We start from the raw sequence: 16,544 nt of genomic DNA, 5'->3' as shown, positions 1-16,544 counted from the left end.
CAAGTGACTAAGCCAGAATTTAAGCCCAGGTCTATTATGCTTCTTTATAATCTATCTGTACTTGAAGCTAGTCAATTTGAGGTACTTATATAAAAGAACACTGTTAAGACTAAATATAACCCAATGCTAATAAGCCATCAAAGTCATCATAAACCATATTTGGTGGGTTACATATCTAAAACAGTAGCTGTTAAAAAAATTTACAAATGAGACTGACTTCCTAATATATCCTAATCTATACCTTTTAACCTCTATCTATGCCTTCAACTACATCTTGAAAAAAGCCTATTTAAGGGCCATCATTACTATTAAGTTCAAATACAAATATTAAAGAGGGTTTCAAAGAGAAGGTGCTGGTTTGGCAGGGGGAGAGAGAGATAAAGGAAAAGTGAAGGGCACGTGGTTGGATAAGAATAAGAAAAGTGGGCTGAGGGTAATGTAGAGTAGGAGAGAGACCGAAATGAGAAGATCACTTTCCATTTGGTATTGGGAACAAGAGGAAGATCAAGAGCTTTGAAAAGAAGCAAAAGAAAGAATAATTACTATCTTCTTATATTTTACAGCTACACAGACTTTCTCGAGCACTCTTAACGTATACTATTTGAGTTAAACCTCACAGAAAACCCATAAGAAATAGGTAGGATAGACATTTTTCTAAATGAAGAGTTGATAAAATTTCAGAACAAAAAAGACTGTTAGTTGTTCATGATCATGCTTGGTGACAGAGAGGGCAATGAAACCCAAGAGCAAAGAGTAGGGATATCAGGAGAATGGACTTTATGACCAGAGTCAGGGTAAGTCTCTACAGTTCTTGCTTTCACAATACTACTTGCTTTGAACCTCCTAACCCAGTCCAAGGCACAATCCAACTTTCAGTTACTTTCATACTTTTGAAAATACATTCCCTTCTTTTGGCAACAAGAGAAAATACCTTACAGTACTCTCAGGAAGATAAATATTCATTTAAAGTTCAGAAACCTATCTGTGTTCATATGCTGCACATTTTTGTGGGGGAAAAAACTAAGAGTCAAGGAAAGCTACTTTACTTTCACTGATAAATTTCACAATTTATTAATCTTATATCTTTCCTAAATTTTGGAGACTTAAACATACCAATCTAATATAAAACCAAAGAGCTTCTTTCAGGAAAAAAAATGTATTCACTTTTATTTCAAGAAAGATAAAAACTGGAGAAATCCTAATTAATACCGTGAAATTATGTACAGACAACTTGAATCTTCAGAACTAGAAATACCCTGAGGCTTTATATAAATATTTAAGAAAATCAAGTAGAAACCACAACTATGAGTTAAGTAAAAAGGTATGTTCACTCTAGCTGAGACACGTAGCCAAAGAGAAAATAAGAAAAAGCAACAAGAACGTCAGATATTAACAAATGCCACTTGTATCAATAACCTGGAATTAAATTTTGTATCATACAAAAGGTCAGCAGCAAAAAACAGACAGACAAAAAGCCCAAAGCTTAAGAGTGACACACAGTACCTCAAAGTAGAATATATCATATTGTCACCTCTAATCTGCAAAGTACTACACCTAACTCCAACTACTGATATATATATTACATCACACTGATGTTTCTGTCAAATGCTTTTTTTGAAAGTCTTCAAAACTGTCCAAGTTCATAAGACACCTTCTCCATAATAAAAATGAAACTGTGTAGCTCAGTGGTTGAGCACCTGCTTCCCACATAGAAACTCCCAGGTTCAATAACCAATACCTCCTTTAAAAAAAAAAAAAAGGAAACCTACTAGTCCTTTATACCAGTATCTAATATATTTTTCTGCTAACAATGGAAGTTTAATAAATGCTGAGTGCGGTGACTGCCCGAAGGTAAGACAAGAAGTTATAACAGTAAAGGAAATACTTCAGGCACTGTACTAGCACTTCTGTGCATTTCATTGGAAAAGGCATATTTATAACATTTTTCAAAGGCAACTAATCATACACATTCATTAGCAACAGATCCTACATGAACTATTCAGTATAATTTCACAAGCTGAATTAAAGCCAATGATCTAAAAATAACATAGTAACATGACAGTTCTGGGTTTAGAAAATAGTAATTTTCTTTTAATGGTTGATTTCAAAAAGAAGGTCTTCAACTTGCACATCAGGATCTACACAAAGAGCTTACCTGTAAATCTTTCAAATCATTGCAGATACTTTTGTCTCTCTAAGACTTGGAGGCTCCCCACTATTTACTCTAGTGCTAGACAGATCAGCAACCATGTGCCCTGCCCGTTTTAGACATCTTTCATATTTCACAGTAAATACCCCATTCCTTCCCTGGTGGGTTACATTGTTCACAAAAGAAAAGCATTTTTAAGGCTCTCTTCAAAAAGGATAAAAAAAGAGATGGGAACTCCAAATCAACTAGAAGTAAAATATTTAAAAGGATTTTAAAAACCTAACAGCAACATATTAATTAGTCAAAGGAAAAAAATATAACCCCAATAGATGTCAAAAAGGACTGTGATAAAATTCAAAACCAATTTCTAACAAAGATATTCAATTAAAGAGGAATAGAGGGATGCATCCTTGGTGTAATTAATAGCCATGTGTACATACTTAATGTTGTAAACACCAGCAGTATTCTCCTTAATGTAAGGAACACATCAAATTTGCCCACTAGCACCCATACTAACACTGTTCTAAAGGTTCTGGCTAGCATAACAACAAGAAATGGCAAAAATATAATTATCATTAGATGCATAACGATACATCTCAAACTCAAAACTGCCGACGTAGAAATCCTAAGAAATCAACTAAAACACAGAAGCAATATGTGAATTTAGGTACAAAGTAAATAGTCAAAACAACAACAACTAAAAATCCAGCTAGCTTTTAATAAATCAATATTAAAGTCTTCAGAAAATAGAAAAAAAAAATATGATAGCAATAATGATAAACAACATAAGAATTAAAAATATGCAGTGTTTATAGGAAGAAATCTATTAAATTACTGAAGAACAAATACAAAAGAGGATTTGAATGGGGAGCGGATGTAGCTCAGGGGCTGAGCACCTGTTTTCCATGTATGAGGTCCTGGGTTTAACCCCCAGTACCTCCTAAAAAAAGGGATTTGAGTAAGTGTATGTAAATACACAGTTCCTGGAAAGGGTACAATAAATACTGTAAATAAATTAAACTTCCCTAATTAATCTATAAATTTAAAGCAATCCCATTTAAATCCCTAGGAAGATTTAGGTGTGGCATGGAGGAAAGAAGAGCAGGAACTTGATAAAATAATTCTACAGTTCATCTGAAAGAATACATGTGAAAAAACAAGAGTAATGCAGGGAAACATGTTCCACTCTAAGCAATAACTTTTGCAACCTCTTCAACTCTCCTTGAAGCTTTTTCACTCTCCAGTACCAAACATATATACTCATTCAATCCTTTTATCCTTCAATTAAATAAAAAAGCTGTCCCTCCTATCTTCTGTGAGTTCTGCCAACTAAGCAATTCAGTATTGATTATGCGTTCTTTTTCTTGTGTGTTTACTCTCTTCCCCTCAAGAAGATCTCTGCCACCTTTTAAACATGTTTAAGACTCTCCTATTAAAGCAAATAACGCTCTATCCTACATTTCCTTTATACCATCCTCATCTCTTTCCAAAGTCACGTCTGTAACACACTATCTCCATTGTTTCACCTCCAGCTCACCACAATCTGTCTTCTGCTTTCACCATTCCACCAAAAGAGAGCATGCTAAAGTCACCTTCATGTTCCTAATCCAAGGGGTATTTTTTACACTTCAACATACCTGATCCCTCAATACCTGTTCAATACTGTTTATTTGTCCCTCCTTTTGAAACTCTTCTCTTGGCTTTTCATATCCACCCCTAACCCCAACCTCCATCTCTGGCACTATTTCTCCATCTCCTCTGTAGGTTCATTTTTTTAACCTTTAAAAATTTAGTATTAAATGTTATAGTTTCTCAGGGATAAGTCTTAGGGGTTCTTCTCTACCTACTGGATACAATCCCCCTAAGCAATGTCAGCCTTGCCTATGTGGCTTCAGTAACTACCAAATGAAGATGACTCACACATTATTTTTCCCTCCAGCCTAAACTTATTCTCTGATCCTTTATGACTGTTTAGGATGTCTCACAAGCACCTCACTCAAAAGTTTCAAAACTGAACTCATGATTCTCTCCACCCCATCCTCAAAAAAACAGAACAAAATAAAACAAATCTCAACTTGGTTCTTTTTTCAGTATTCCCCCTATCTCAGTAGTATCATTATTCATCTATTACCAAAATCCAGAAACTAAGAAGTCATGCATGACATCTCCCTTTCTCTTAACTCCCACTTCCGAACTATCACTTAAGTCCTGCAGATCCACCCACATTATCTCCATTGCCACTGCTACCACTCTAGGCCAAGATATTACCACTCTCAATAATACTTCTGCAATAGCTTAACTGCTAAGTGTTGGCTTCCATTCAAACTATTTTACACTCTGAACAGTGACCTTTCTAAACAGAAATATAGTCCTGAAAACTTTCTGCTTAAAAGAGAAAAATCCTTAACCTTAACATTACCTACAGCCCCTTCATCGTTTGGTCCTTTCTGATGTCTCTAGCCTTATCTCATGTATTACTCTTCCCCACTCTCTGCACTCCAGAGACAATGGCTTCCTTTCAGCTTTTTGGAAAAACTTAGGTTCACCCCTGCTACTAAGCTGTTGTGTGTGTTGTTTCCTCTGAACCTTTCTATTGAGTGGTTCTCTACCCTTCTCTCAGCTCTTAGCTCAGCCACTACTTCTCAAAGGAAGGGTTACTAAGTTCAAAGCCTCCTTTAATGCATTCTAAAATCATAAGATGTATTTTATAATACTTTTAACAAGTAGTTCCCATTTTGTATGTGTGTGCACCTGGCTCCCAGATCTCAGGCTCCATGAGAGCAAGGACTTTTTCTTTCTCCCTATATTACTGCCTGTTTTGAGCACAGTGTCTGAGACACAGTAAGCATTCAATAAATTTCAAATGAATTGGTAAATAGATATGAGCTCCTATTCAAATAAATTAGAAAGCTACAATTTTTTTAAATCTCTGAAACTATCCCAGAAAAGGAATGCAAGATTAAGAAACAACATGCAAAGCCCAGAAACACATGCAGAATAAATAAAAATTAAATATATAAAAATGATGGCTTCTGAAATCACTATTTATTTAGTTAATGGTGTTAGAAACACTATCTATTTAAAACAGAAAGTAAAGTTTTATCTAATGCCACATATAAACTTAAGATGGATTAAATATTTAAATGTAAAACATGAAATCTTAAAAGTCTAGGGGAGATAAGCTAAGCATGATGAGCCAAGAAAGGGAAAAAAAATGGGTTAAGATTTGGTGTTATCCATCACTTCTCAGCCTTTTAGCTAAGGTTAAGTGTAGTGTCATAATAATTTAAGTCTTCTATGCTTTAAATAATTGCATAAATAAAATTAAAAGGCAAACGGACAGGAAACAAATATTTGCAACATTTGACGGGGTTAAGTCAATATATAAAGAACTCTTAAAATCAATAAAAAAGAAAAACAAATAGATAGGGATATAATTTTGAAATAATCACAAACATAAAATACACTGGATCTCAGTAATAATAAAAGGAGTACTTATTAAAACAATGTGGTGCCATTATTTAACCATTAAATTGGTAAAGATTTTAAAGATACTAGAGTTCTGCATTGACAGGAATGGGAAAACAATCACTTGAATAAACACTGCAGGTCAGTGAATAAATGTGTACATCATCTTTCAGGAGGTCAAACTGTCAATGTACACAAAATGTCTTAAAATTCTACATGCTCTTTGACTCTGAAAACTCATTTCTGGCAATTCACTTTAAGGAAATTATCATTTATATATGCAAGCCTATAGCTGCTAGGATAATCTTCAAAATGTTACTTGATACAGCAATGAATCAATCAATCAAACAAGTGCCCCCAAAATGGGAATTGGAATATTTGACATGGATATGTCAAAAAATTATTCAGAACAACATGTAATGACATAGAAAGACATTTACAAAAAATTGCTGAATAAAAAGATCAGGTTACAAAACACTGGGTTCTGCATAATCCCATTTTTTAGAAGGGATCATGCTGAAAATTCATTGTGAGACTAAAGTAAATCCTTTTGCAACTAATTTTACAAAATGACTTACAAAGAAGCTCAGGAAGCCATGGAGATTAATCCTTCCTAATAAATAAAAATCTGGTAAAACAAAAATTTACTTACTCTTCCAATTTCTGCAGTCCAAGAAACAACAATGGTGTTTGGTACTGTTGTGGACAAACGGACAAGTGAGGTGATATTAATTGGTCGGCTGGGTCGCTTTGGTTCCACACCATTTTTAGTAGGTGGAAGATAACCCTAAGAATAAAATAATGTATTTCAACTTATTATTTCCATAATCATTTCAACTCCCATTCCCTAAAACAAAACAAAACAAAACAAAACCTATGAAACAAATAAAATACTAGAAGATAAGAATATTTTCCTTTGGGAATAGAGAAGCAAATGTTTACAAGAGTTTCCTGTGCTATTATTTTTCTAAATCCTCCTTTTAAGGAAAAGCACTCTTCAAATACCCACTCTACCAGAGGCTTATAGATTCACATGAACACAGTTGAGGTTTCGCTGAAATGGTGCCTTCTTTACTTCAAAACATATATAGTACAACTCTAAAGCTGTCACATCCAACTCCAAATCCCAGACTTTGTTTCTGTAGGTAATGTCATAGCTACTAATTATACAGTTGATAGAAATGTTTCACCCATTCATACAAATACATAAATCAAAATGCTTCCCTAATGAAAATAAACAATTAAAGTTGTGGTATCTTATTTGATGGCTATGTTGGCAATGCATTAAAAAAAAAAAAAAAAAACTTTTAGGACTTACTGGAAGGCTGCAAGGTTTTGTATTCACTTTCACACAAAGGTTGGGTGGGAAGTGATCTTCTTGTGGACAACTGGTTTCTGATAAACAAAACCTAAATAATAAAAAAAAAAGTTTAATTTCCTTTATTAAAATTGCTAATATTTTTGTTCAAAAGCTAATTCTAAAAGATGGCCAATACCTAACAACAGAAAAGGGGGAAAATTGGGTATTTCATATAACAAATTTAAAAAAAGTAATAATCCTGTCCATGTAGTGTTTCAGCAATATACAGTGATACTGCCAATCATTTATTTAAACATGTTCTAAGGAACATTTGATGCCTGGGATATAAGCAGTGTGAGGGAAGGGAGAGTAGGTTCTGTAGTTGAGTACATGTAAGAAAATCAATAAAAAAATTAAGCTTCATACAGAACTTCTCAGAGCTTTTAAAAGGTTAATATGCTACAGAACTTCTCAGAGCTTTTAAAAGGTTGATATGCTCTATGAGGGAAGCGGACTTGGCCCAATGGATAGGGTGTCCATCTACCACATGGGAGGTCCGTGGTTCAAACCCCGGGCCTCCTTGACCCGTGTGGAGCTGGCCCATGCACAGTGCTGATGCGTGCAAGGAGTGCCGTGCCACACAGGGGTATCCCCCACATAGGGGAGCACCATGCACAATGAGTGCACCCCGTAAGGAGAGCCACCCAGCATGAAAGAAAGTGCAGCCTGTCCAAGAATGGCGCCGCACACACAGAGAGCAGACACAACAACAAGATAACACAACAAAAAAGAAACAGATTCCCGGTGCTGCTGATAAGGACAGAAGCAGTCACAGAAGAACACATAGCAAATGGACAGAGAGAGCAGACAACTGGGGTGGGGGGGAGAGAAGTAAAAAAAAAAAATCTTTAAAAAAATATATATGCTATATGACTCTCAAAGAGGAAGATACAGAATATATTATTTCCCAAATTTATTTGCCTACAAAATACCTTTTTTGGCTCCAAACAGAACATACTGCAAATGCTATATAAGTCTAGCCCCAAGACCAAGTTCTGTTCACAAAGGTAAGGTACTCAATGAGCCCCTGAGAAATGAAGATGTTGAATAATAACATTACTTGTGCTACGTCCACATGTATTCAGAATACTATTTTATAAATTCATGAAGACATTTATTTCTAAATTAAATGTACAGTCTTTAGGAAAAACCAAGGATATCTACACAATTTGTAAATTCTTACTCTACTCACTTTCATATAGATATAATAAATTATTATATAAGAAATAAATTATTAATTTGCTATTTAAGGCTTCTATACTTTACTACTGCCTTATTCCCAATAAACATCTAAGGCTCATTATACCTCCACAAAATGTTCCCAGAACATCTGAATTATATGGTAGGAGAACCCTATCTCTGAATTCTGTGAAATATTCATCATGCATAAACATCTTTCCTGAACACCTCTGGCACAGGATCTTAACCTGTTGGTCATGGAATCTGTGTGTGGGGAAGGTCCACAAAATGGATAATTTTCTATGTAAAATTTTTAAGAGTTCATAGATATGTTCACCTTTATGGAAAGATAATCCATAGCTTTCATCAAATTCTCAAAAGGATTAGGGTCTCTAAAAAATGTTAAGAAGTGCTGATCTACAAAGATCTCTCAAAATATACTTAGCAACAGGTGTCAAAACTCACAGGATGATCTCTATCCTGAGCAGGATCCTCAATTACAGATCAGTTCTTTAAACTGGAACCTTAAGAGGCTGCCACAACAGTTTTAATCACCTATTCCAAAATAATGATAAATTTAAAACATGAACCCTGGCTGCCTAAAGCTATAGAAAAAGAATAATTTATAAGACAAGTCAATTCCTATTCAATTAGGTAAAAGATGATTACCTAAACCTCTCCAACAAACTGAGGGGGCATATAAAAAAAGGGGAACAGGGAAGCAGATGTGGCTCAACTGATAGAGCATCCACCTACCACATGGGAGGTCCAGGGTTCAAACCCAGGGCCTCCTGACCAGTGTGCTGAGCTGGCCCACATGCAGTGCTGATGTGTGCAAGGAGTGCCCTGCCACGCAGGGGTGTCTCCCACATAGGGGAGCCCCACGCGCAAGAAGTGCACCCCATAAGGAGAGCCACCCTGCGCAAAAAAAGCGCAGCCTGCTCAGGAGTGGCGCTGCACACACGGAAAGCTGATGCAGCAAGATGACACAAGAAAAAGAGACACAGATTCCCAGTGCCACTGACAAGAATGCAAGCGGACACAGAACACACAACAAATGGCCACAGAGAACACACAACCGGGGCGGGGGGAGGGAGAGAAATAAATAAAAAATAAATCTTTAAAAAAAGGCGGGGAGGGGAACAATAGTAGAAAGTTTCTGTGAAGGAAGTTACGGCGGAAACAGGAGAAACAGGTATATTAATGAAAAGAGACTAGAAGTCTAAAAGAGAAAACACTGACTCTCATTCTGATCAAATTACTGTCATGCTTTAGATAAACACAATTAGGATGGCAAATAGATATATACTCCCAACTTAAATAAAACACTGGGGCATTGACCTAGCAATGGAGGGAAGGGGAAGGTGAGAATGGAAAAAAAAAGAGAGAAAACACACAAAAAACACAATTTCATTAAAACACTAAGAACCACCTAAAAATGAGAAAACATAATACAATATAGTTCTTTTTAAAATCAAGTTGGAGATATTGTTTCAATTAAAAATAGCTCAACTTTCTTTTTTTGAGGTATTGGAGCCAGGGATTGAACCAGGACCTTGTACGTGGGAAGCCAGCACTCAATTGCTGAGGAACATTGGCTCCCCTGAGTTGCTTTTTTCATTTGTTTGCTTGTTGTTTGTTTTTTTGTTTTGTTTTGTTTTTAGGAGGCATTGGGGATGGAAAACCGGACCTCCCATTTGGGAAGCAGGCGCTCAGCCACTTGAGCCATATCTGCTTCCCAAAACATTTTTATATCATTAAGATTCCTTTGTATCTTTAAATTAGAGCAGATTTCCCCTAAAAAGAAAACCATACCTGCTGCTGCGTTAAAGACTGCATGTAAATTAATACACATTAATAATAAAATACTGAGGATAGTAACTAGATCTTTTCAATCTAGAGCTATAGTTTTCAAACTTTATTTTACTTTTGGGACTCTTTGTTCCAATGTGAAACAAAACTTTACCAGAAATCAAACAGATCAAAACAGCACTACTTTTGGGGAAGGGGGTGAGAGGTGGAGGAAAAGTAGCCAGAATATGGTAACCTAAGTGTGGCTCCATGCAACAATTTGAAAACCACTATTCTAAATGATGATGTCACATAACAGTATAAGCAAAATGAAAAGTAAATTGTTGAGTCAGGGAATAACAAAGACTAGATTTAAAGGAATATATAATTAATATTGAAAACATCATATTTTAGTCATTTAATTTATTCATTTTCATAGTCTATTCCTGACACAGGATAAAGGAACCAAATCTCTAGTACATAAAATAATCCTTGTCAGTGCCTTTCAAACCCAAGTCCTATATTATAATTAGTCTACTAGAACTAATGTTTTATGGAGTAAAAACTTATCAAATGTAGTCATGCCCTTTTTAAAATCTTCAACTCAACCTCTCTTCTGCTTTTTCACCACACTCTTTTAAAAGCTTAGATCAGAGGTTTTCAAATTATACCATAAAGCTCTGACCAGATGCTTTAGATTAATAGTTTTTCTGACCTCTTTTATAACTTGTATATACAATTTAATATCTGATTATTGAAACTGAGTTATCTGTTGGATTTATCATCCCCAGGATATAGAGAAAAACAGCTTATTGAGGAAAACAATTGCCTTCTGTTTCCTCTTCTGTCCCTAATTGCAACAAGCACAGAGTAGGGCACTTAGGTTCATATAAGGACAGTCACTGAGCAATTTAAGAGCAGTAAAAATGGTTTACATAATCAAGAAAGAGACATATTACCATAAAAGATATTTTAGATATTCTAAAAAATGAGTAGGCTAAGAAAAGAAATTGAGTAAGAAGCAGCTGTGAATCCACGTTGGAAAATTTTCCATGAATGTGAAAATGCCTCATATGGAATCTAGATTAGAGTATTTAAATTAATGATAACATAGAGGACAAAGCAAATCCAAATATTTGGGGTTCGGTTAGTTCAAGAGATACTGTAGACTTAACCTAAGTAGTAGTTCCTTATCTAGAGTTTGTCTCTCATGCAAATAAGCCTCTTGCTCTCAAAAAAAAATGGTATTTCTAAAGAACTGACTACTAAGATATTTAAAGATATTACCTGAGGCTTCTCAATAAACCCAGGGCAATCAAAGGGAAGAAATGTAGATAGACATAAGATACATGATTTGCTATATTATGAATAAAAATTATGGTATCTCATATTAGGAAATCATGTTCTCCCTCATCCAAATGTCTAAGCCCAATACTTTCAATATGCTCAATGAAAATTAGGTGGAATATGAAAAATATTTAAGGAATATAACTTTTAAACTTTGGATATATACTATAGTAAACACTGTACCTTAACTGGACCTGCACTGTGAAGTCACATTTGGTCCCAGAAATATCCCTAGAAAAGACAGAGTAAGAACTATAATTTTTTTAATTAGAGAAGTTGTGTATTTACAGAAAAATCATACATAATCATACATAAAATACCCTATTATTAACATTTTGCATTAGTGTGGTACATTGTTACAACTGATGAAAAACACTTTTATAACTCTTCCATTAAAGGAACTATAATTATCTTTTAAATATGCACATAAACCTTGATTCAAAGACACTTAATCCACTGAATATATTGTGCAAACTCATGGAGTTAATAATTAGAATATAGGTCACCAGAAAATAGAATGAGGATAAAGAATGGAAAGCTAAGGGTTAATTCGTGCAGAAATGAAAAGGTGAAAGCACAAAGTAATATTTATAACTAGCATACTATTATGTGGTTATGAAAATGGTTTAAAGGGAAAATCTAGGGTCATGTGTATAATATTAAAAGAAAAGCTAAAAAAAATCTAACATGGGACTGTATAGCAAAGTAAAACTTCATGTGAAATATTAATAGGGGTTAAATTGCATATATAAGACCAACTTTCTTTGAAATTGAACAAATGGATTTTAATACTATAAGATGTTAATTATCAGACCCCAAAAAAAAACGCATTATGCTAAATGAAAGAAACCAGACACAAAGTACAATTCCATTTATATACTATGTATGAATCCATTTGTATACAATGTAAATATTTTAAAAAATTAAAAATATAAGTGACCAGAAAATAGCATGAGGGTACAGAATGGAAAGCTAAGGGTTAATCTGTGCAGAATTGGTAAGGTTTGTAAATTTTGGGGAATGAACAGAATTAGTGAAAGCACATCACAGTGTTTGTAACTAGGAGAGCTATTATATGGATATGACAGTGGCTGAGAAGGAAAATCTATGGACATGTATAATACTAGAAGGAAGGCTAAAACAGGTAACATGGGGCTATATAACATAGTGAAATCTCCCGTGAAATACGAATATGGGTAATATGGCATGTAAGACTGTTTTTACAAACTATAAATACAAATAAACCAGAGAGGTGGAAACAGAATAGCAGCTATGTATGGCAGAAGAAGCAGAGAGAGACTGAGAGGTGATAAGTTTTCTTTTGTCTGTTTTTTGTTTTTTATTATTATTGGAATAATGAAAATGCTCTAACAATTATTGAAGTGATGAATGCACAGCTATGTTATTATACTAAATACCAATGACTGTAGAATTTGGATAGATTTATGCTTTATTAATACATATCAATAGAATTGATCAGTAAAAAAAAAAAAAAGGTTAATCCAAAAAGTCTTTTGAATTATCAGATATATAACTGTTTTTAGGATAACTAGCCCACCACAATAATGCTTTCAGTACTAATATTTTAATGATGCTAATACTCACCAAATATACTGGGTTTTCTTTTCTTTTTTTTTTTTTGAGGTACTAGGGCCAGGGATTGAACCCTGGACCTCATATGCAGGAAGCCAGTGCTCAACCACTGAGCCACATCAGCACCCTGTTGTTATTTTTTTAAATCACTTATTATGAACATACTGGGTTCAAACGTCAAACTGCAAGTTATACTTGAAGACAACTTACATTGAACTACTGATTTGCTGCACTTGTTGTGGTGTCAATGCAAATGCAAAACAGGTTTCTCGAAAGCGCTGACTGTTATCTGATGCTAAAGAAGAAAAGAATTATAGTTTTAATTACCTTTGTATTCATTAATAGAGAAGACAACAGCAAAACACTCACATGCCTCTAATTGGGAAGTATTCTAGAATGTGGAAAACAAAGCAACTAAAACACTGAAAAATAAGAAATAAGCCAGCTGTAATGTAACAGAAGTTGGCATAAAAATTCACTAATTCCAGAAGATAACACATTAGGATTCGAATTCAGAACATGCAAATTCAAAGAAACATTAATAAAAAAATTAATATAAACGTGTGCATCTAAAAAGCACACTTGTATAAAAACACTGGTAACCTAATTTTACTTAGAATAATATAATCCCAAGTAAATAAAGATAAGATACATGGTTTCTGAGCTAACTTACAAACAGATGCCTTGAGATCTCAGGTGAGATAACGGTTGGACTTTAAGGCAAATTAAGAATTTTATCATCTCTTGTCAAACTATACTATCCAAGTTTTATACCATAAATATAATTTCCCCTACTGCTTAGATGACAACTTCAAATTTTGCCTGTTGTAACTATCTCAAAGAAGAGTTACAAGAAGGAGGGAGAAAGAGAATAAATAGAGGAAGTGAGGGAGAGAGAGAAGGGGGAGGAGGAGGGAGGAAGGAAGAATAGAAAGAAAGAGCAAGTGAGTAGACAGGCAAACAGAGTCAGTCTAGAGCAGGGATTCCAAAACTATACTGGGCATAAAAATAGTTCTACTGGCTTTTTCTTTTAAGGATTTATTTACTTCTCCCCCTCCCCTTATTGCTTTTCACTTGCTGTGTCTGTTCATCTTGTTCCTTTAGGAGGCACCAGTAGCCGAACCCAGGACCTCTGATGTGGGATGGAGGTGTCTAATCGCTTGTACCACCTCCGCTCCCTGCTTTGTTATGTTTCCCATTGTTTATTCCTGCCCATCATGCCAGCTCACTGTCTTCTTTAAGAGGCACTGGGAATCGAACCAGTGACTTTTCATGTGGTAGGCGGGAGCCCAGTCACCTAAACCACATTCCCTTCCCTCTACTGACTTTTAATATATTTTACATGAATAAAAAAATCACTGAGCAATATCCTTCTTGTTCACCAATGTTTCCTCAGTGCTTGGCACAAAAGAAGCAAGGAATGCCTATTTATTTAAAGAAGTAAAGGAATACAAAAATTTAAGAATTTCCAGATTAGCCCTTAAACTTTACTTTTCCAGGGTAATTTTCTAGAACAAATGTCACCTATAATCGTGGTTATTACCAAGGTACTACAGGACTATGGGCCATGTGAGACCTGTTCAGAAAAAAGAAAACAAAAAACAAAAAACAAAAACAGATGAATGTGGCTGTTCCAATCTCTTGCTTAAACTGAGTTTGATCTTACTTGCAAACAACGCTTTCTTTACACCTATTAGCAAATCTGAAGTACGCAGAAAACTCAGTATAAATGTAATCATTTTGAGGAGAAATGGATAAAAGCACTACTGACCTAGAATTTTATCTCAATGTAAGAGTACCTTTTATAGGTGAGCTAAAGGCTAGATTTGCAATTTTGCTTTATTATAAATTTGTCTGAAGCTTCCTTCGGTAATCTTGGGAAGTTTTATTATAAAGAATCTATTTCCAAAGAATAGTTCCTAACCAGAAAATTAATTATAAAGCACTGACCTGGCAATAGCCAATAAATAAGAACCTGAATGTTGTAAAGCAGACACGTACCTATCAAGCAAAGCAACTAACTTCTTTGCTTCTAAGAGTATATATCTGTACAAAAATTTCAGTCCAGGAAGCTGAGCCTAATTTAGATTTTTGGCTCCATTCTAAAACAGTGTTAAAATAATTTCCAGTACAAAAATTCCTATTAATCTCTGGGCAAAATTTCAGATTCATTTTAGAATATGCGACTAAAAAAAGTTTCGGGCACACATTCAGATAGAGAAGGTATGATTAAAATAACGATGCTGTTTTTCATGCCACATGTAGAAATCAAGTTTATTAGTATCACCTTATTTACATCCTCTTTTATATGTAGACTGTAATGCTCATGGTGTTGTTATCCTTTATCTGGAAAGCAGCTTTCATACTACATAGGTATCAGGCTTAACTGGAGCTACAAAACCAAGAGTCAATGAAGACTATACAGTTTTGGTATTAGATAACAGACTACTTAAAAACCTTTCTACAAGTGAATTGAGCTATCATTAATCCTTTCTGAAAAATTCAGGCGAAGCTCACGGAATTACAGAATTTTCACACTGAAATGAGCCTTAGAAATCACCCAAAACAATGACCTCCTACATTGGAGGTATGCATCTCTGTGGTAAACAAGACAATCCATAGGGATACAGGAAAAAATATCTATCCACATGTAAAATGTAAGCTTAAAAAGGTTGGGATTTAAAATAAAATATTTACTTTACAAAACAACCTAAATTTTTAAACAAAATCTTGAAATTTTTAAACTTCTATTTTCCATGTATATTTTATAATATACATATTAGTACAAGTGTATATATTATAGGTATGTATGCTAAATTACTTTGCTGAGAGATGCGCGTGATCAAAAGAGTTTACAGACCACTAATCTACAGTCCTACCTCCTTTAAAACCCTTCTATTCATTCTCCATTAAACTCTTCTAGAGATAGGGGAGGTGTGGTCATTACTTTGTCAGGCAGAAGATGGCTGAGGATGGACATAAATTGTTAATAAATCTCGCAGCCTTACAGAACATAGCTAAGTATAGTGGAAAGAGATGAGATCACACAGACCTGGATTCCAAACTGGTTATGCCACTTATTTGCCACATGATCTTAGGTACTTATCCTATCTAACTCCATTTCTTCCAATATTTAAACATACAAACACACAAGCATACTCACACACACACATACACACACCTTCAAAGGGCTGTTGTAAAGAATATAAAGTAACATATTTAAAATAACAATTTCCTTTTCTGCCCCCTTTCCTACTTACACCCTTGCAATTAATCAAAATATATACCACTGTATTAGAATATGGTGATACATGGGGAAAATATAATTAATGTAACTTATGGACTACAGTTAACAGCAATATTGTAATATTCTGGCATCAATGTCAAAGAAGGTCCTATGGAGAGTATGGGATTTTTTCTTCTGGACTAAGAAAAACATTCAAAAGTTTATCGAGGTGATGGCTGCACAACTCTGTGATGCAAGTGAGAGCCACTGAGTGTACACTTTGGATGGACTGTACAAGGCATGGGACTGTACAACACAGTGAACTGTGTGAAGGATGATGGATTGAGGTTAATAGTACATACAGGAGAAGGTTCTGTCATGAACTATAACAAAGGTACAATACTAATAGAGGGTGCGAAAAATGGGGGGAG

The 16,544-nt window shown here is 34.7% G+C and overlaps 1 protein-coding gene across 1 annotated transcript in view; it reads right to left on the bottom strand.

Annotated features, from left to right (window-relative positions):
- PIAS1 (protein inhibitor of activated STAT 1) overlaps positions 1-16,544 on the bottom strand; it is a 125,793-nt gene that overhangs the window by 34,285 nt on the left and 74,964 nt on the right. The window contains exons 3-6 of the mRNA XM_004451057.5: positions 13,098-13,182; positions 11,478-11,525; positions 6,936-7,026; positions 6,270-6,404 (exon numbers count right to left, since the gene is read on the bottom strand). Of these exons, the coding sequence (XP_004451114.1) occupies positions 6,270-6,404; positions 6,936-7,026; positions 11,478-11,525; positions 13,098-13,182 (359 nt within the window). The remainder of the gene's footprint in view (positions 1-6,269; positions 6,405-6,935; positions 7,027-11,477; positions 11,526-13,097; positions 13,183-16,544) is intronic.

This window comes from Dasypus novemcinctus, chromosome 3 (genome assembly GCF_030445035.2).
Source record: "Dasypus novemcinctus isolate mDasNov1 chromosome 3, mDasNov1.1.hap2, whole genome shotgun sequence".
In the NCBI taxonomy this organism is placed as follows: Eukaryota; Metazoa; Chordata; class Mammalia; order Cingulata; family Dasypodidae; genus Dasypus; species Dasypus novemcinctus.
Note: the sequence above shows the minus strand (reverse complement) of the source record. Positions and strands in the feature narration are given on the sequence as shown.